Genomic DNA, 20510 nt, shown 5'->3' on the forward strand with positions numbered 1-20510 from the left:
AGATAGATTGGAGAAACTGGGGTTGTTCTCCTTGAAGAGAAGGCCGAGAGGTGATTTAATAGAGGTGTTCAAAACCACGAGGGGTCGAGAGGGAGTAGATACAGAGAAATTGTTTCTGTTGGAACAATTTAAGGTGAATGGCAAAAGAATTAATGGCGACATGAGAGAAATGTTTTTGGTATGCAGTGAGTGCTTAGGAATGCATTGAGTGTGCGTGTACGATGAAAGCAGATTCAAGCATGGCTTTCAAAAGGGAATTGGATAAGCACATGAAGAGAAAACGTTTACAGGTCTACATGGAAAGGGCAGGGGAATGGGACTAGGTGTGCTGGACTTGCAGAAAGCCAGCACAGACTCAGCAGGCTGAAGGGCTGTAACTATGCTCTGATTCTACTGAGACAACAGAAACACAGCTGTTGTTGAGAGATTGTGACTGAAGGACAGCATCCAAATTAGGCTGTAAATGACCAGGGTGAGAGTGAGAGATCACTTCACTATGATTAGCCTTTCCTGAAGTAGTAACAGGTTGACGAGTTTCCTCCTCCATTAACAGGATTGGTGGAAATTCCAATTTGCAATAACAAGCAGCATCAGAATACACACTTAATGATCCTCAACAGAAGTACTAACAAGAAAATACTTTAGCACTAGAACCTATATTTCAAAACTGCAGAATCTTTATTTGCACTTAATTTCTCCTTTTCAGTTAGTAACAGTACACCAGATCAGGTAAACAAAGCAAATATGGCTTCACAGATGGTACAGTAATTCTCACTATGAATACACAAAGCAACACAAAACTGAGAAACCAAAGTAAGAATCCAATTTTTGGGTCAACACACAAGTCTTACTGTATCTGGAGATAGGAAGTTCACAGAAATATTAAAATTACCACAAATTGAGAGATGTCTCTTCATTTTTGAAGGATTTGTTAGTGGAATTCACAGCTGGTAGGTATAGAGCATTTTCTTAGTAAGTTTACAGTTCTGATTAGCACTACATTCCTTATTGGAAACAATTTATTGAGAAACATAGGCCAAATAGAAATGAATACATCAGAATAAACAAAATGTCTGGTCTGAGAAAATTGTGAAGTTACAGAATCTGGAAAAGGACAGAAAACATCAAATTGTAATGCTGTGGTACCAATGTTTTACCACTAGAGAGGATCTTTACCGTTAAGGCTGCTTCAGTAAGGCCTACTTGTGGCCTAAAGGTGAAACTACAGCAATATTATATTAATAAAGATCAAAATTTGTTTCTGGTATGTTTGGATATGGTCAGATTCTGGATCAGTATTCTCACACAGATATGGTCCCAGCTCCCATTTTCTCATTAAAAAGCATACTACATCACATCAGAAAAAAAAATGATTGGAGTCTTTTGTTAATTGACTGTTTCACTGCTTTCAATTACAGCATCAGCGGTTCCTTTTCCGAGCTGTGTTCCGCACAGAATTCAGTTGGCTTATCCAAACAATGCTTATGGGGATGTAGGAAAGGGCAGGCGATTGTTACAACCCTAACGAAGTCTTCAACAGTGTTGCTATATTAAGTGGAATGTTTCCCTCGCCTCCTTAAAAACAAAGAAATTCACATTAAAACAAACTTGGCAACATCTACAGCAGTTTTAAGTACAGGCAATTTAAAATCCTGTAAATGTAGCTTACAATTGGTATTGGTAGTGAAACCATGACAGAAGCAATGGGAAGGTCATGGATAAGAAAACATTTTCTTAAAAATGAGGCAGAAAAATGAAGGATAGAAAGAGAGTGGATGGTATCATGTGGTTGGTACATTATCCTTTTACCAGTGGGAAATGGCTTCAAATCTTGTCCACGTTCATGGGACAAAAGTCATTCTTCCTCCTCAGGTTTTTGCAAGGACTTTTCCAGGACAACATATATGCTCATGGAAGATGAGATCCAAAAGAAAAGAGGAATTTGAATAAAAAGCTTTGTATATGTAGCAAGTATGTCGAAAAAGCTGTTCTGTGCAGCCATCTTTTTTCAATATTGCTAACTGCAAACTAAAAGAAACTGGAGTACAATTTGTATTGAGGAGAAGGGAAAAACATGATATGGGGTATTCAACTGCATAACTCACCTGTTTCTGTTGAAGTCATATCCTGTTCTAGTTTCAGTTTATGTTCACCAATTTTAAGCATGGACTCTTCAATTGTCCCTTTGCTGATCAGTTTTACAACATGCACTATCCTACAAACAAAAAAAAATTGCAAGAGTAAGATTGAGTTTCCTTGTATCTTTTCATATTCTTCCTTCTCAAATATTGATTCAATTATCTTCTAAACGATGTGGTAGTTTTTGCTTCAATAATTACTTGTGGTAGCTATTTATTTATTTAGTTCCAATAAAAAGTTCCCCTTTGCTCTTCTAGTAACAAACCTGTCTGTCTCCCTGCTACATCTAATGGAAGGTTTGAGAGATGTCACTGTTTCTGGCTTAAGCCCTCTTGCATGAAACAGGTCTGTTATAGTGGATACAGCACCTAGCCCACAGCTGCAGGGATTAAGCAGTTCTGACCTAAAATTTAGAAAGCTTGAAATATTTTGAACACCTGTATCATTAATTTGGTTGTGTAACATTTTCTTCCTGGTAAGATTTCTATCTTTTAAAAGCATAGTAATTATTTCTCCATTGACAAATGGCTGGAAACCCCCATTTCAAATCTGAAATTGTTATTAAGTGTAGCAACATAAGAAACTTTGAAAACAGAAAGTTATCCATGCAAATCTGTAGCGATAATGCAGTCCACTCCAATAAGTTATAAATTCATACAACTCCCAGTACCATAAACCCACACTTACTGTTGGGAGGGTGTTTTGGGAATGCACAACATAAATTGACAAGGATCCAAAGCAGCAGTAAGCATGCTATGACCTTTGACCTTTTCAACAGACAATTCAAGAAGTTTGATTCTTTAATTAGGATTTTAAAGGCTGTGGCAGTGGTAGGATATTAACAGCTGGCATTTAGCCATTACAACAATGCCATTTTGCAAACACAGAATGTGCCTTGGTACCACCACATATAACCAATGTTGCACACCGTAGAGTCAGAATTTAGACCTCAGTAAGCTAAAAGTCAGCTAAGTTTCACCAGCTAATTTCACAGAATCTTTACAGTGCAGAAGGAGGCCACTTGGCCCATCTAGTTTGTGTTCTTCAGTAAAGAACTGTGTGCTGCAGTAAGAACCAGAGTTGTGGTGAAATCAGTTTTTAAATAATTTCAAATATGGATAATGCTGGATTGAATTAAAAAATGAAACTCTTCAAAACTCTATTCTTTAAACAAGAGAGAATCTAACCATCTCCCCACGACATCAATAGCATTACGATCACAGAATTCCCCACTATCAACATCCTGATATTGACCAGAAACTGAACTGGACCAGCTATATAAATACTATGGCTTCAACAGCAGGTCTGAAGCTGGGAGTTTTGTGGGGAGTAACTCACCTCCCGAGTACCCAAAGCCTATCCACCATCTACAAGGCACAAGTCAGGAGTGTGATGGAATACTCTCCACTTGTCTGCATGAGTGCAACTCCAACAACACTCAAGAAGCTCAACACCATCCAGAACAAAGCAGCTACTTGATTGGGACCCATCCACCACCTTAAACATTCACTTCCTCTACCACTGACACACAGAAGCAGCAGTGTGTGCCATCTACAAGATGCTTTGCAGGAAACTCACCAAGACTCCTTGGACAGCACCTTCGAAACCCGCAATCTCTACCACCTAAAGGGCAAGGGCAGCAGAAGCATGGGAACACCACCACCTGCAAGTTCCCATCCAAGTCACACACCATCCTGACTTGGAACCATATTGGTGTTCCTTCACTGTCGCTGGATCAAAATCCTGGAACTCCCTCCCTAACAGCACTGTGGGTGTACCTACACCACATGGACTGCAGCGGTTCAAGAAAGTGGCTCACCACCACCTTCTCAAGGGCAATTAGGGATGTGCAGTAAATGCTGGCCGAGCCAGTGACACCCACATCCCATGAATGAAGAAAACAAATAAAAGTTTGTGTCAAGGTGCACCACCCTGAACCATCTAGATTCTGGGTTACATGAATCTGTGATGAGAACAAAGGTTACCTCAGGTAGGTGGAGGTACAATTGCAAGCCAATGATGCACAATGTTTATCAACATATAAAATATAGAAAATGCTAGGCTGAAAAAAAATTAGGATGCTTCACTGCTCCTATGCTGGAGCTATTAAGATGGTTCATAATGCCGAATGTTGGGATAGAAGTATTCAAATATCTATTAGGGTGGTCTAAAAATTCTATTCATTTCTTCCAGCCATTGTAATTTTGAGGGGAGCAATGGTACTTAACTGAGCTGGGGCATATGTTCAGACATGGCAGCATCGGTGGAGAAGAAATCAGTTGACGTTTCGAATCCGTGAGGACTCGAAACGTCAACTGATTTCTTCTCCACCGATGCTGCCAGACCTGCTGAGTTTTTCCAGGTAATTCTGTTTTTGTTTTGGATTTCCAGCATCCGCAGTAGCTTTTAGCTTTTTGTTTTTACATATGTTCAGACATGTTCCTTATAGTGCTGAGGGGTGAAAAATCACTTTTTCCTGCATCATTTCTGTTTAGCTCATGATTTGCTGAAATGCTAATTATCATACATTTTATATCATTTATTTAGTGCTGGAAAGGGATTGGAAGCCACATCAAAACACAATTTAATTCCTTTAAAGGGATCCTTAGCAGTTACTCCTCGTTAGCAGTTGAAGTGCATTAAATTGGTGTATCACAGTTATCCTGGCTGTTTAATGTGCCTTACACATGAAATCTATTTTAATAACAAATAAAACCAAAATAAGTGAAAATATTGTTATGCAACCAATGTGGGTTTTTTTTTTAGAACTTTGACATCAGTTTTATTGGTCTGCAATGAGGTAAAGTCTGGAATTCATTTACATAAAGTTCAAAAACGAAACAAAGCAGTAACTCGTGACCTCTGAACTATCTTACACCAAAGCCAAAACTACCACAAAATAAGCAGCAAACTGAATTACTATCTTTAGTGTAATCCATCATGAATCAGTTGCCATAAAGGAAAAATATATCAAGAGTTTATCTGAAGGAGCATTACAATTTGGCGGAATGTAGTATTGAGTTACATTCGATGCCCAAGAACACTGACTATAATTCCTGCTGGTACAAACAAAACCTACTTTGCACTACTCTCGTGCAAAACAATCCCTGGAACAGGTTTCAGTGAAAACATTCTAAGTAGTACAGTACTAACTTAACCTCTTAAATCTTGAACAAGACAGGTCTGGAGCTCAGCTCTGAAAACCAGGGGCAACCTAGCAAAACTGAGGCAGACTTAAGTGTTTACAATCTCAACATTACTATCTGACATAGTAACCAGTTAATCCCATAATGTCTTCCAAGAGATCAGACTTTTGTATTGCAAGATTAATGCCATTTAAATTGTGTTGTTTTTACACCAACGCAAGCACCCCCCACAGCATCAACCAGAAGCAGATGGGCATATGTGCTTCGGTAAGAGAATACATTGACTGCAGGATAAAAGCAGCTGTTGTAAAGTCTGCCAAATAAGCATCGTTTTTTAAAAACTCATTCACAGGATGTGGGCGTCCCTATTACCATTGAGAAGGTGGTGATGAGCCACCTTCTTGGACTGCTGCAGTCCAGGTGGTTTAAGTACACCCACAGTGCTGTCAGAAAAGGGATTAGACTTTAGAGTGATTTGATAGGCCATTTCAGAGGGGATTTAATCGTCAACCTCATTACTGTGGGCCTGGAGTCGCATATAGACCAGACTAGGTAAGGATGGTCGATTTCTTAGTGAACCAGGTGGGTTTTTACGACAATCGTCAATGGTTTCATGGTCACTATTACTGAGAATAGCTTTTCATTCCAGATTCATTGACTGAATTTAAATTCCATCAGCTGCCGTGGTGGGATTTGAATGTGTCCCCAGAGCATTAGCCTGGTCTTTACTAGTCCAATGACATTACCACGATGCCCCTGGCTCTGCCTGAAGTACAGCCTCTGGCAAACTGACAAACTGCTATTCAAAGTTTAATTTTAATAAAGTACTGAGTATCTAGTCATCACTGTTCAGCTGTGTACTACTGAGTTTATGCTGACAAAGTGAAAGCACTATAAAAATGGCATCAAGCCAATCACCATCTTTCTCACCCTTTTCTTGCATCCCAGTGGTTAAAAAAAAGTTGTAAGAATGTTATTTGTGAGAAGCTTTATTCAAGTTACAAGTGCAAAGCTTACAAATTTTAAACTAGTTTTAATAGAGTGCCTTGTGCCTGCTCTTTACTTTTCTCACTGGACAGCAAAACAAGGAATCGGGAAAAGTATTAACAGAATGGGGTGGCGTTGACAGTGATGGAAGACAATGAAATTAGAGGGGGAAATGGGAAAGAATATTGTGAGTATGGAATTGCAGGAGCTGAGAGGACAGGAGCTTCAACTAGCTTAAGGATGAGATTTCAGAATACTTGGAAGTGCATGGTAAAATAGGGCAAAGTCAGCATGGTTTCATCAAGGGGAGGTCATGCCTGAAAAATCTGTTAGAATTCTTTGAGGAGGTAACGAGTAGGTTAGACACAGGAGAGCCAATGGATGTTATCTACTTGGACTTCCAGAAGGCCTTTGACAAGGTGCCACAGGAGGCTACTCAGTAAGATAAGTGCCCATGGTGTTAGAGGCAAGGTACTAGCATGGATAGAAGATTGGCTGTCTGGCAGGAGGCAGAGAGTGGGGATAAGGAGGTCCTTCTCAGGATGGCGGCCGGTGACTAGTGGAGTTCCGCAGGGGTCAGTGTTGGGACCACAACTTTTCACTTTATACATTAATGATCTAGATGAAGGAACTGAGGGCATCCTGGCTAAGTTTGCAGATGATACAAAGATAGGTGGAGGGACAGGTAGTATTGAGGAGGCGGGGAGGCTGCAGAAGGATTTGGACAGGGTAGGAGCATGGGCAAAGAAGTGGCAGATGGAATACAACGTGGGAAAGTGTGAGGTCATGCACTTTGGTAGGAAGAATAGAGGCATGGACTATTTTCTAAATGGGGAGAGAATTCAGAAATCTGGAGTGCAAAGGGACTTGGGAGTCCTAGTCCAGGATTCTCTTAAGGTTAGCTTGCAGGTTAAGTCGGTAGTTAGGAAGGCAAATGCAATGTTGGCATTTATTTCGAGGAGACTAGAATATAAAAGCAGGGATGTGCTGCTGAGGCTTTATAAGGCTCTGGTCAGACCACATTTAGAATATTGTGAGCAATTTTGGGCCCCGTATCTCAGGAAGGATGTGCTGGCCCTGGAGACGGTCCAGAGGAGGTTCACGAGAATGATCCCAGGAATGAAAGGTTTAACATATGAGGAACGTTTGAGGACTCTGGGTCTATACTCAATGGAGTTTAGAAGGATGAGGGGGGATCTGATTGAAACTTACAGAATACTGAAAGGCCTGGATAGAGTGGACGTGGGGAAGATGTTTCCATTAGTAGGAGAGACTAGGACCCGAGGGCACAGCCTCAGAGTAAAGGGAAGACCTTTTAGAACAGAGATGAGGAGAAACTTCTTTAGCCAGAGAGTGGTGAATCTATGGAATTCATTGCCACAGAAGGCTGTGGAGGCCAGGTTGAGTGTATTTAAGACCGAGATAGATAGGTTCTTGATTGGTTACGGGATCAAAGGTTACGGGGAGAAGGCGGGAGAATGGGGTCGTGAAACTTATCAGCCATGATTGAATGACATAGCAGACTCGATGGGCCGATTGGCCTAATTTCTGCTCCTATGTCTTATAACTAGTTTAGGGCAGCGAATAGTCATCAAGTAGAAAATTCCTGTTCTGATCAATGCTTCACACAATCTTTGTAGCTATAGAATAAGAAACATTTTAATTCGTCATAATCTGAACATTAACTTATTACTGCTAAGTTACCAGAATTATGGAAAATTCAGATGCAAGAACTAATCACGGTTATCTTTCCACTTATAGTAGACCCTTTCCAATAGCAGGCAGCCATTTCCTTTCCACACTTCTGGCAATGGATCTCTAAAACCAGATCTCAGAAAGCATGCAAGAGCAGTATGGGCTCACTACTTCAGATTCCCCTCTTTGCAGAAATAGCTCAGTATCGCAGCTATTCCACCCAACAAATGGAGAATCAGAAGCATGAAGCACCACTGAAAAAGCCAAAATATTGTGCTCTAAAGCAGCTTTGAAATAAGCATCTCTGACAATAGGAATTGTGAACATTAATTTTTCATCTTACTTTTTCTGTCCTACTCTGTGACATCGATCTTCTGCTTGTTTATCATTATAGGGGTTGCAGTCAATATCATGAAGGATGACAATGTTGGCTGAGGTGAGGTTTATACCCAGTCCTCCGGCTTTGGTTGATAACAGGAAAACAAAAATATCCATATCTGTATTAAACTGATCTATCAAGTGGATTCTGAAAAAGAGAGTCAGTTAAAAAGAGTCATATGTAAATTGTTTACAACTAAAAATCCAAGCTTTGTTCATAAAAATCAAACCTTTCCCTACAGAATTAAAATGCTTTAATTAGTAAGTTGGCAAACATAATTTCAAATGGAAGCCTGCAATTCAAACATTTAAAATTGGTAGAAAATAAAAATCTAGCAGTGAAATATGAACATTTTTTTTTTGAATAGAAATGATCAAATATCTTCCTTAAAAAAAGCACAAAATAATGTCAAAACATAGACTTTCAGGAGATTCAGGCTTCTTGCACTGTGCAATAGATTTCTCGTATATTATCTCAACTTGAACCACCTCAAAGAAATCCATGCCTTTAAAAGTTACACGCACTTAAGCAAAAGCATCTTCCCCCACTACCAAAGCATCCTCAAGCTAGAAAGCAGAAAAAGGAAGAAGATATTCAAGTGCCAATGATATATCTAGCCATGGAAGTCATCCAAAATAAAAACATTGACTAATAAATCAAAAGCCTGCTTGGAGCTTTATAAGGTGGTAACTGAAGCCTCTAATTGAAAGCTGGTGTGCCAGGAAAATCCCTCTTGACCAAGATTCACTTAGAACAATTTCTAAAGAATTCTGAGGCAAAACCCTTATCTGGGACATTTGAAAAGCACAACACACTGGTACTTTAGGGCAGTTGATATCATTTATGGATTTCAGCAAAGCCTTTGACAAGGTCCCACATGGGAGACTTATAAAGAAGGCAAATGCACATGGGATACAGGATAATTTGATAAGGTAGACTCAAAATTGGCTTAGTTGTAGGAGACAGAGGGTAATGACAGAAGGATGCTTTAGTGACTGGAAGCCAGTGTCCAGTGGCATACCACAGGGATCTGTGCTGGGTCCCCTATTATTCATATTTTATATAAACAACATAGATGATTATGTGGGGGGGAGGATTAGTAAGTTTGTGGATGACACAAAGATTGGCTGGGTGGTTAACAGTGAGGTTGAATGTCTTGGGCTACAGGAAGATATAGACGGGATGGTCAAGTGGGCAGATAAGTGGCAGAAGGAATTTAACCCTGAAAAGTGTGAGGTGATACACTTTGGAAGGAGTAATTTAACAAGAAAGTATTCAATGAACAGCATGACACTAGGAAGCTCTGAGGAACAAAGTGACCTTGGTGTATGTGTCCATAGATCTCTGAAGGCAGAGGGGCATGTTAGTGGGGTGGTGAAAAAGGCATATGGGACACTTGCCTTTATCAATCAAGGCATAGATTACAGAAGTAGGGAGGTCATGTTGGAGTTGTATAGAACCTCGGTGAGGCCACAGCTGGAGTACTGTGTGCAGTTCTGGTCACCACATTATAGGAAGGATGTGATTGCACTGGAAGGGGTGCAGAGGAGATTCACCAGGATGTTGCCTGGGATGAAACATTTAAGTTATGAAGAGAAGTTTGATAGACTTGGGTCGTTTTCGTTGGAGCAGAGAAGGCTGAGGGGCGACCTGATCGAGGTATACAAGATTAAAAGGAGTATGGACAGGGTGGATAGGGAGCAGCTGTTCCCCTTAGTTGAAGGGTCAGTCACGAGGGGATGTAAGTTCAAAGTGAGGGGCAGGGAGTTTTCGGTGGGGGGGGGTGGGTGGATATGAGGAAAAACTTTTTTACCCAGGCGGTGGTTACAGTCTGGAATGCGCTGCCTGGGAGGGTGGTGGAGGGGGGTTGCCTCACATCCTTTAAAAAGTACCTGGTTGAGCACTTGGCACGTCATAACATTCAAGGCTATGGGCCAAGTGCTGGTAAATGGGATTAGGTAGGTAGGTAGGTCAGATGTTTCATGTGTCGGTGCAGACATGATGGGCCGAAGGGCCTCTTCTGCACTGTGTGATTCTGTGATTCAAGAGCCTGAATCGTTCTCTAGTTACTGGAGACTATACTGAATCCATGTTGATCATATCCCTGAAATGTAAATAATCCATCATCATGAAAATGATACCTTCTCTGCCTTGAAGCATGCTTCTTTTAAGTGTTTCAAAGGTCTAATCACTGAGAAAAGGTGCAGAAAAATTTAAGATGTGGCATGAGCACATAAAAAGGTACTTCTTCAAATAGGCAAAAATGGCGAGACCTCAGAAATTTTAACTAGCTGGAGCAGAAAAGGCGAAGAGTCTCCTTGTACCAACAAGACACAAGGTTCCATTTTGTTGAAATGAACAAGAGTGTAATAACTGTAGACTTGACTCTGACAAAACATAAATCTGAGGAATCTCCCATAATAATGCATCTATTCTGAGGCTGTTGAGGATGAGCTAATTAGGAAAAATGCGAAATACAGAAATACAAATATGCCGCTAGATTTTATTTTTAAACTTGCATGTAAGAATATTGTCTATTTCTCTATTTAAAGTCAACAGAATGTTTCCAACCCCGAGGTGTTAGTAATTTACAATCATATGTGACAATTAATGTGCGTTAAAATTTCTTACTGATTTATAGGGAAAAGTGGCTGAGGCAATAAAATGCTCACGGGTAAAATAATGTATTTTATACATATGGTACAGAAATCTGCATATACTCTACCTGTCAGAGATTGGAGTTTTGCCATCCAACCGAAGATACCTGTGCTTATGATGTCTCAAGAATACTTCTAGAATGTCCAACATCATAGTAAACTGGCTAAAGAGAACAACTCTGGAACCCTGATAACAATAACAAATTAGACCAGTTGATATAAAATGGAACTAGAGCTGGAACCCTATTCATTTTATGATGGCATCATGAAGTTGGGTTCAAAAATCACTGCATGCCAGTTATCAGCATAATCAAAAATTACCCATCTTAAAATTCTTGCAACTAGACTTTACAAATGTATTGAAAATATGATTGCAACACTCAGTTTATTAATCAGATGTGTGAGCTGGTTGTAAAACACACTCAGACATTGGTTTTGTTCAATAGCAAGTATCCTATGGTGTTAAGTCTGGGGTCTGAAGCACACTTGTGACATACACTTACGAATGTGGTCTTCCCATTAAGTACTCAAGTACTTTCTGTGGAGTCTTGTTTGGCGTGGATACTTTACAGGGCAATTAGAATTTAATACATGTCTTGCAAATTTCAGGATCATGTCAATAAATGTCTCTTTATTATAGGAGATTGCTTTGCAGCTGTAAAGCGTAATGTCTTGTGTGTGGCAGATATAAAGGATTATTAATGCAAGACACGTGATCCAAATTCAATGCAATACAACCCTTTAGTGCAGCAGAAGTAACTGAATTTTAATGACTCCATTTTACATCCAAAATTCTCTGCTACACATCTATTTGCAGTCCTTTTGCTCCATGATGAGTTTGAAATTCTGTCATGACTTCAGGAGTAACTTTGTTTCAAGGTTTCAATGTACTAAGAGAGGGAAAACAAATTCTGTGTGTTTAAGTCTAATTGAACTATGCTCAGATAGATATTAGAAGTGAAATAAAATATCTGAATATAACTAATCATGTATTAAACTAACAAAAACTGAACATAACCAGAGACTAGAAACACAATAATCTCCTGCATCAATAAACAGTCCTATTACAAGTTTCAATTGAGGTTGTGGCTTTCAGATACAATACCAGTATCTCTACTATTGTGTGGAGTGCCTTTTCTCCCCCTGTATACCTATCATGAAAATTCTGAGGAGACAATTAATTTGTCCAGCCAAGATTCTCATTTGAGGGAAGGGGGAAAACAGAGATCCTACTATGCATCTCCAAGTCAGCAGATTCTTAAGAGAAATCTTGATCGTCACAGGTTGACACTGTGCAAAAATATTGCTGTATGCATACTCCATTCATCTTACGTAATAATCACAGCAAGAGCAAATATTCATAAGTTATTTCAAATTTAGCTCCATGAGGTAGCCATAAACTAAAGTGCATAGGTTTATTATAATTGTTTAAAACATTACCTCCTCCTTAAGTTCTGCAAGTATATTCTCCAGAATTTGGAACTTCCCTGAATCCAAGAGCAATTCCATTTCTAACTGAAAGCTTCTTATGCTACTGTACTCTTGACACAGATGGTGCAATTCAAAATCTGTCATCGCCTCCATGTCTTCAAGGATGAGATCAGGATTAGCATCTCTGTGAGTGGGCTCCTAAGAGACGGGCATGAATTAGCAACAAAACGTGAATGGACAGGCTACTCAACTTGCTGCATCTCAATCATAGCCTTTACACAGTCAAAGTACTGCCTAGTTTAATTGGTTTGGCAGACAGCTGGGGTCCTATCTCCCTTTTAAAATTTGGCAGAAGGAATATAGTTTTAAGTTTAGCAATGTTTAAAGACACATTTACACTGCCAATCTATACAAAATGCTATACAGAAGTCACCTATTTCAGAGCAAGAACTTCATTCTGTTAGGTATCAAGCCAGGTTTCACTCTGGGATCTGACTTGTCGAGTATTAACCTCAGCTGGGATCATAATAATTCAACAAAAACAACAAAAATTGCTGGAAAAACTCAGCAGTTCTGACAGCATCTGCGGAGAGAAAGACAGAATTAACATTTCGAGTCCATATGACTCTTCATCAGAACTAAAGAGAAATAGAAATGTGGTGAAATATAAGCTGTTTAAGGGGGGTGGGACAGGTGGAGCTGGATAGAGGGCCATTGATAGGTGGAGGCAAAGGAGAGATTGGCAAAGATGTCATAAACAAAAGGACAAAGGGGTGTTGATGGTGGTGATATTAGCTAAAGGATGTGCTAATGGTGACATTAGGAGTCGAAAGCAGGATGAGCAAGTGACAGATGGCCCAAGTGGAGGTGTGGTGGGGGAAAGGGATTGAAACATGCTAAAAGATGGAGATGAAACAATGGATAGAAATAAATTTAAAAATAATAGAAATAGGTGGGAAAAGAAAAAAATATATATAAAAAATATAATAATTGTTAGAAAAAAGGGGATAAAAAAAGGGGGTGAGGATGGAGGAGAGAGTTCATGATCTGAAGTTGTTGAACTCAATGTTAAGTCCAGAAGGATGTAGAGTGCCTAATCGGAAGATGAGGTGCTGTTCCTCCAAGTTTGCGTTGAGCTTCACTGGAACAATGCAGCAGGCCAAGGACGGACATGTGGGCATGAGAGCAGGGTGGTGTGTTGAAATGGCAAGCAACAGGAAGGTCTGGGTCATGCTTGCGGACAGACTGAAGGTGTTCCGCAAAGCTGTCACCCAGTCTGCGTTTGGTCTCGCCAATATAGAGGAGACCGCATTGGGTGCAGCGAATGCAGTAGGTTAAATTGAGGGAAGTGCAAGTGAAATGCTGCTTCACTTGAAAGGAGTGTTTGGGCCCTTGGACGATGAGGAGGGGGGAAGTAAAGGGGCTGGTGTTGCACCCTCTGCGGTTGCATGGGAAGGTACCATGGAAGGGGGTTGAAGTGTAGGGGGTGATGCAGGAGTGGACCAGGGTGTCCCGGAGGAAACGGTCCCTACGGAATGCCGCCGGGGGGGTGAAGGGAAGATGTGTTTGGTGGTGGCATCATGCTGGAGTTGGCGGAAATGGCTTGTAATGAATATTGGTGGATAATCTATCACCAGAAATTGAGACAGAGAGGTCAAGGAAGTGTCAGTGATGGACCATGTGAAAATGATGGTGGAAATTGGAAGCAAAATTAATACGTTTTTCAAGGTCCAGATGAGAGCATGAAGTGGCACTGAAGCAGTCATCGATGTACCGGAGAAAGAGTTGTGGGAGGCCCACAAGCCCATCGACTCCCACAGCTACCTCGACTACAGCTCCTCACACCCTCCTTCCTGTAAGGACTCCATCCCATTCTCTCAGTTCCTTCGCCTCCGTTGCATCTGTTCTGACGACTTTCCAAAACAGTTCTTCTGACATGTCTTCCTTCTTTCTTAACCAAGCTTTTCCACCCACGGTGGTTGACAGCACCTCATCTTCCGATTAGGCACTTTACAGCCTTCTGGACTTAACATTGAGTTCAACAACTTCAGATCATGAACTCTCTCCTCCATCCTCATCCCCTTTTTTCTAATAATTATATATATATTTTTATTTTCCCATCTATTTCTATTACTTTTAAAATTTATTTCCATTTTATCTCTACCTATTTCGATTCCTTCCCCCCACCCCACCCCAACTAGGGCTATCTGTCACTTGCTCATCCTGCTTTCTACCCTTAATGTCATCATTAACACATCCTTTAGCTAATATCACCACTGTCAACACCCCTTTGACCTTTTGTTTATGACATCTTTGGCAATCTCTTCTTTGCCTCCACCTTTCACTGGCCCTCTATCCAGCTCCACCTGTCCCACCCCCCTTAAACAGCTTATATTTCACCACATTTCTATTTCTCTTTAGTTCTGATGAAGAGTCATACGGACTCGAAATGTCAACTCTGTCTTCCACAGATGCTGTCAGACCTGAGGAGTTTTTCCAGCAATCTTTTATTTTGTTTCAGATTTCCAGCATCCGCAGCATATTGCTTTTATCATCATAATTCAAGCTCATCTTCTCCACTTTGCTGGAAGTAGCTGGTTATGGTTTTATTTTAAATCCTGGAAGCAATCAAAAATTATATGAAATTGTAGCATCCTTGGCTTCCATCAGCAACTTTACCTTTTTCATCAGCTTGGCCATTTTCCTGAGCTTTTCAACAGTGTAATATTGTCTATGGAGCAGTGGGTGGTTAGCCATCTTTCGAAGTTGCATCATCACGTTACATAATTCATTCTTTTCTGAAATATAAACACAGAAGTTAAATCACAAGACAGTCAAATGAGTAGAATTTGGAAAATAAATTTAGGTGAAAATAAAGTCAGTTCAGAGAGTACAAAATGAAGAAACCTCCCTACATTTGGATCTAATTTCATGCATTCTCCAAACACAACTGAAAGATTCAACTATCAAATTGGTGCTTTATGGAGAAGCATGCCATGAGTTTGCACCTACACTCTCCAGTCTGCTGAGTTTTTGTCAAACAATTCCACTTTAGAAGATACCCAGGGAGGAAAGAAAATCTAAAAAGGGGTACTGCTTGGGGGTTCAAGTTGCAGTACAAGATGATGCATACAATGGTCTTGAAGATACATTATCCCATGGGAACAATATTAAAAATATGGATACAAGCTACCACAAAATGTCATCTAAAATAGCATTTAACTTTTAATTATTAAAAAAGTCCTGGGACTACCACTCAGTGTTCTTGGATGTTTATCCACAACAGATGTAGTGATGAGTAAACAAGCTCAGCAGGTTTTAAAATAAATTATTTTTCATTAAATATAAGTTCATATCATCCTTTTGGTCTAATTGGGAAGTGGTGCAGTTTTTCAAAACTACTATATGGCAGAATGAAAAACGTAACTAAAATGACACACTTAATTAGGATGAACATACAGCAGACAAGCTTGTCATTAGCAGGTATAGAATGTACCATTACTGTTGATAGATTTCTTCAACTTCTTGTAGAGGGCAGTATATGCCTGTTCCTGTTTATCAGACATTGAACATATCTCTATGCGATCTTGTTTGGGTGGTAGCTGCTGCAAGACCTAAACAACAGATTTAGTGCATTTAAATGATGAAGCGACTTTCAAAATAAGAAACAGGAGTAGGAACAAAAGAGCTGAAAGTGGACAATTTCGTCAGTTGACTTACAACCTACTGAAACATACAAATTACATCTAAAGGGTTTTTGAAATATGTTCATTCCATATTTGGAGCTTTCACCAAGTGCATTTATGCTTAGTTTGCTGAGAAAACAGAAATAAAATTTAGCTAAAATGAAGTAGACTGTTTAAAATGGTCAAAATGACTAAAGTACAGGTATCCAAGCCTTTTTGTTTTGCAGGCCACAGACCTTTAGCTGCAGAGGCCACATTAATATTCAAATTAATGTTCTCACTGATTTGTATAATTCACAAGTTGCTGATACCAATAGATCTTCAGTTTTGCTTCAGGATTTGTCTATCAGGTGAGGCAACAGTATTTAAGATATGCCTGTCAAAACCTCCAGAACAACAATTCCAACAGGACAAAGGTGACCAAAAAAATACATGCAAGTGGGATGAGTGTTTCATGGATCAGAAGTTTGGCACCAAGGGCCAATGATTTATTAAATACTAGTAGCTTGAGATACTACTAGTAGCAAATATAATAATTGTGTTATCAATACCAGATGCAATTTGCCTAAAGACAAAGGGTCATAGCTGATGCGTTCCCATTGGACAGCAGCAGATACCTGTATACTATTTAAAGGTTCACTTCCTTCAAGGTATTCATAGCTTGGAGCAGTTTGAAGCGTGAACCCTACAAATGGCTCTGGTTGGATGGGGAGGAAGAAATACATTTGCTAGATTCTGGCTCCTGATCTTTATTCAGGGACCTGTGTTGGTAAATTTGGAAGAACAGGCACCAGATGAGAAGAGCTCAGAAGCCTTTGCCAGCAGCCTGACAACACCTGCTGCATAGGTTCACATTGAAAAATGGACATGTGGGCGAGATATTAGAAGGCTTCTACTATCTATGGACACAACCCCTAAAGAAGCAACTGCCTCCCCGAGGGAGCAGAAGTTAAAATCAAAAGGAAAACCCAAACAGAAAAGGCCGATGGCAGCTTACAAGCTGAAAAAGCTTTTTGCTCTGGGATAATGGCTAACTGTTGCACAAGAACACAAGGGGAAAAATATTCAGCTAAGTGAACTGATTTCTTCCAGCAGAATAGACATTTTACACTATACTAATTAGGTGAACTACAGGTAAAATAACAACAGTTTCATTCCAGCAATAAAAGGTAAATGAGAGAATTTTGAACCATTTTTTCAAGACATTAGCAACTTAATTCAATATTGGCCAATTATATTCTGCATGACCAAGGCCCATGACTTACAAGAGGTCCAAAACCAGACTCAGCATCGTTTTTACAAAAGCAAAATACGATAGATTCTAGAAATCTAAAAATAGAAACAGAAAATGCTGGAAATACTCAGCAGGTCAGGTACTATTTGTGCAGACAGAAACAGAGCAAACGCTTAAGCCCCAAGGCCTTACATGAGAATGAGGTTCTGATCCTCAGTCCTGAACCAGATTCAAGTAGTTCAAGTCCAACTCCAGGGCCAGAGCATAAAAATCAAAGCTGACCCTCCAATGAAGTACTGAGGGAGTGCTGCACTGTTGCGGATACAGTCATTCAGATGAGATGTTAAACAGAGGTCCCATCTGCAGCTTGGGTGGATGTAAAAGATCCCATGGCACTATTTTGAAGAAGAGCAGGGAAATTCTCCCCAGTGTCCTAGCCAATATTTATCCCACAGCCACCATCACTAAAGCTATCCAAATCATTATCTTGTTGATGTTTGTGGAAGCTTGGTGTGTGCAACTTGGCTGGTTATGGTCACATTGTGTTTATGGGAGTTTGGCGTGTGCAAATTAGTTGATGCATTTCCTACATTACAACAGTGACTACACTTCAAAATTACTTCATTGGTTGCAAATCACTGAGATGCCCATTGGTCGTGAAAAGTGTTATATAGTTGCAGGTAGTCTTTTTTGTTCTGATAGAAGGTCATCGACCTCAAATGTTAACTCTGCCTTGCTCATCACAGATGCTGCCTGGTTTGTGGTGTTTCCAGAATTTTCTGGAAATTTTTAATTTAGTTATTTTTGTGGTGTATAGATGAGGGGATTCAAAACAGTCTCCTGCAGAACAACATTATTGCAAAAGCCTGGCCATTAAAGGGTGGTGGCCTACATTGCAAAACAATCACTTGTACACGATATGCTGACAGCATTCCGCAACTTGCCAAGTTTGCAGACTGCTGTGGAAGAAACATTGTTCAGACAACACTCCACAAGTCAAAAACTAAAGCTGTTAACACATCAGATTGCAGGTAGAACTGCATTACCTCACTCTTTATCCTCCTCAAGATAAATGGCTTCATGATCTTTTTGGCATGAGCAATCCTCCCTTTCTCAAAAGTACTTTGCTGCTCCAAAATTTTCTACAAAGAAACAAGACATTCAGTAAACTGCTGACTAAAATGAATCAAGATAATAGAACAGTAGTTGTGTCAGATATAAAGGTGGAGTCAAGTACTTTTGCACTTGAATCAATTGAAAAAATATGAAAATGGTTATTTTGGGAGAAAATACAAGTACATGAGGTACAGCAGACCATACTCTCAGAGCCTGTGAATAAAAACAATTACATTTTCAACATACATGACTGAAATCATCAACTGGACACACTGACTAGTACAAAACAGCTCTCAACAGATTAAATTATTTGTTAACAGCAACAATCCTACATGAAGTGGGTGTAGATACTTCCTAATGGACACTGATGCTCAGTACAATGCAACACAAACTAGCACTAAATTGGCAATCTCACCCAAGAGTTTGTCAGTAGCAAATAAGAATCCTATATGGGGTTTCCAAATTGGCCTAGAGCATATTGTAAAGTGCAGAGATGTTTACTCTGAGCAAGATGCATCACAATCTTGACTGGCATTGTTTGATACTGACATTAGATATATAAAAATAGAAAAAATAAAATATTTCTGGTACTTATACAAGAATTCAATTCATACATATTTAAAACAGTAAGGGATATTCTGATCATTAAAGCTTATTTTAGGAAAAAAAACAAAAGAAAAATGAGGTTATAGGAGAGAAAAATCTTGTAATTATAAGTACCTTTTTTGGGCACTACATCCATAATACCACATCCAAGAGTACAGCAACAGAACACAAGCAGCCATTTCTGAAAATAGTTTGGCAGTACAAACTTCAGGTTTGGGACTGCAGAAACACCCCAAACATTTTGCAGGATAACATCTGCTGCACTCAGATTCACTTTAAAACAATTTCCTATACAAAGGCTTGCACATGTCTCAGTGGGCAATTCTTTATTTGGCAAAATTGCCTTTACTGAATGCTGCGGAAGAGCCACTTTACAGGCCTGTAATGGGAAATTCTATGTTGCCAAAGAATTGGTCTTATCCACTCCTGATCAAAAAAGCCCACTTGTATTTATATAGATGTCTGGGCAATAACTGCTAAAATCACCCCATTTGATGGTATACAACTCATCTGTAGCAAAAACAGATTCACCTGTTTTGATTAAGTAAAACATGTGTTTGTTTTTGGACAACGCTGACCCTTTTTCTGCTACTTTGCTTTCAAATGGTATTGTCCTTTATTCTGTTATTAATAGCTATTTAGGATCAATACCATCAGTACCACTCCCTGTGACTTGTGTTCCATGACATCTTTTGTCATTTAATCTCTTCTGCCCTCCAACCTATCCCTGATCTTCTATTCTGCTCCACCTTCCCCCCCACCCTTTATTCAATTGGATAAAACCCATCACTTTTCTACATCTCTCTAGTTCTGAAGAGTCAACTCTCTTTCCACAGATGCTGCCATACCTGCTGAGTTTTTCCAGCAATTTTCTGTTTTTAATAACAGATTCGCCTTAGTTACTTTGATGGTTTGTCAACAGAGTTGGAGTTCCCACTGGCAGCAAGTAGAAACATAAAAGCTATAAGATGATGTGGTTTTTTGTTTTGCTTTTTTCTAAAAAAAAACAGATTGTCCAAGTGCAAATGTAAGCCGAGGCAAATACAATTTCTGGATTTGCTATCATTAGACCAGTGCTCTCATACCACAAATGCCTTTTTAAAAATATATTTATCCTTATCAATACATGTCTATCTACATACTTGCTCTATGGACTGTCTAATACTTACGGTTTTAGAGGAAAACATCCTGCGAATCTCACTGGTACTACTGCTGAACATGTTTGGCATGACAAAATTCAACAGAGACATCAATTCTAGGAGATTATTCTGCAGTGGAGTCCCAGTCAGTAGCAAGCGATGTTCAGCCTAGTAATTAAAAACACAATCTGATCAGAATTTCAAACTTACACAGATTACTCACCCTTAAAAAATTTTTATTCAGTTCTTTTGAAAGTACATCCACATACTGAAAGAGAATTACAAGGAACAGAAT

The 20510-nt window shown here is 39.6% G+C and overlaps 1 protein-coding gene across 2 annotated transcripts in view; it reads right to left on the reverse strand.

Annotated features, from left to right (window-relative positions):
- Positions 1-655: 655 nt before the first annotated feature.
- The window catches only part of LOC144698770 (SWI/SNF-related matrix-associated actin-dependent regulator of chromatin subfamily A containing DEAD/H box 1-like), a 97470-nt gene continuing 77615 nt past the window's right edge, over positions 656-20510 (reverse strand). The window contains exons 15-23 of one of the 2 annotated variants that reach the window (XM_078570517.1): positions 20246-20383; positions 18401-18496; positions 15931-16048; positions 15114-15232; positions 12444-12632; positions 11072-11190; positions 8311-8493; positions 2106-2215; positions 656-1575 (exon numbers count right to left, since the gene is read on the reverse strand). In XM_078570517.1, coding sequence (XP_078426643.1) covers positions 1514-1575; positions 2106-2215; positions 8311-8493; positions 11072-11190; positions 12444-12632; positions 15114-15232; positions 15931-16048; positions 18401-18496; positions 20246-20383 — 1134 coding nt within the window. In that variant the 3' untranslated portion in view covers positions 656-1513. Of the gene's footprint in view, positions 1576-2105; positions 2216-8310; positions 8494-11071; positions 11191-12443; positions 12633-15113; positions 15233-15930; positions 16049-18400; positions 18497-20245; positions 20384-20510 lie in introns of those variants that run through there. The other variant, XR_013580551.1, reaches the window with a different exon arrangement.

The sequence above is a fragment of the Cetorhinus maximus genome, chromosome 1 (assembly GCF_964194155.1).
Source record: "Cetorhinus maximus chromosome 1, sCetMax3.hap1.1, whole genome shotgun sequence".
NCBI classification, from domain to species: domain Eukaryota; kingdom Metazoa; phylum Chordata; class Chondrichthyes; order Lamniformes; family Cetorhinidae; genus Cetorhinus; species Cetorhinus maximus.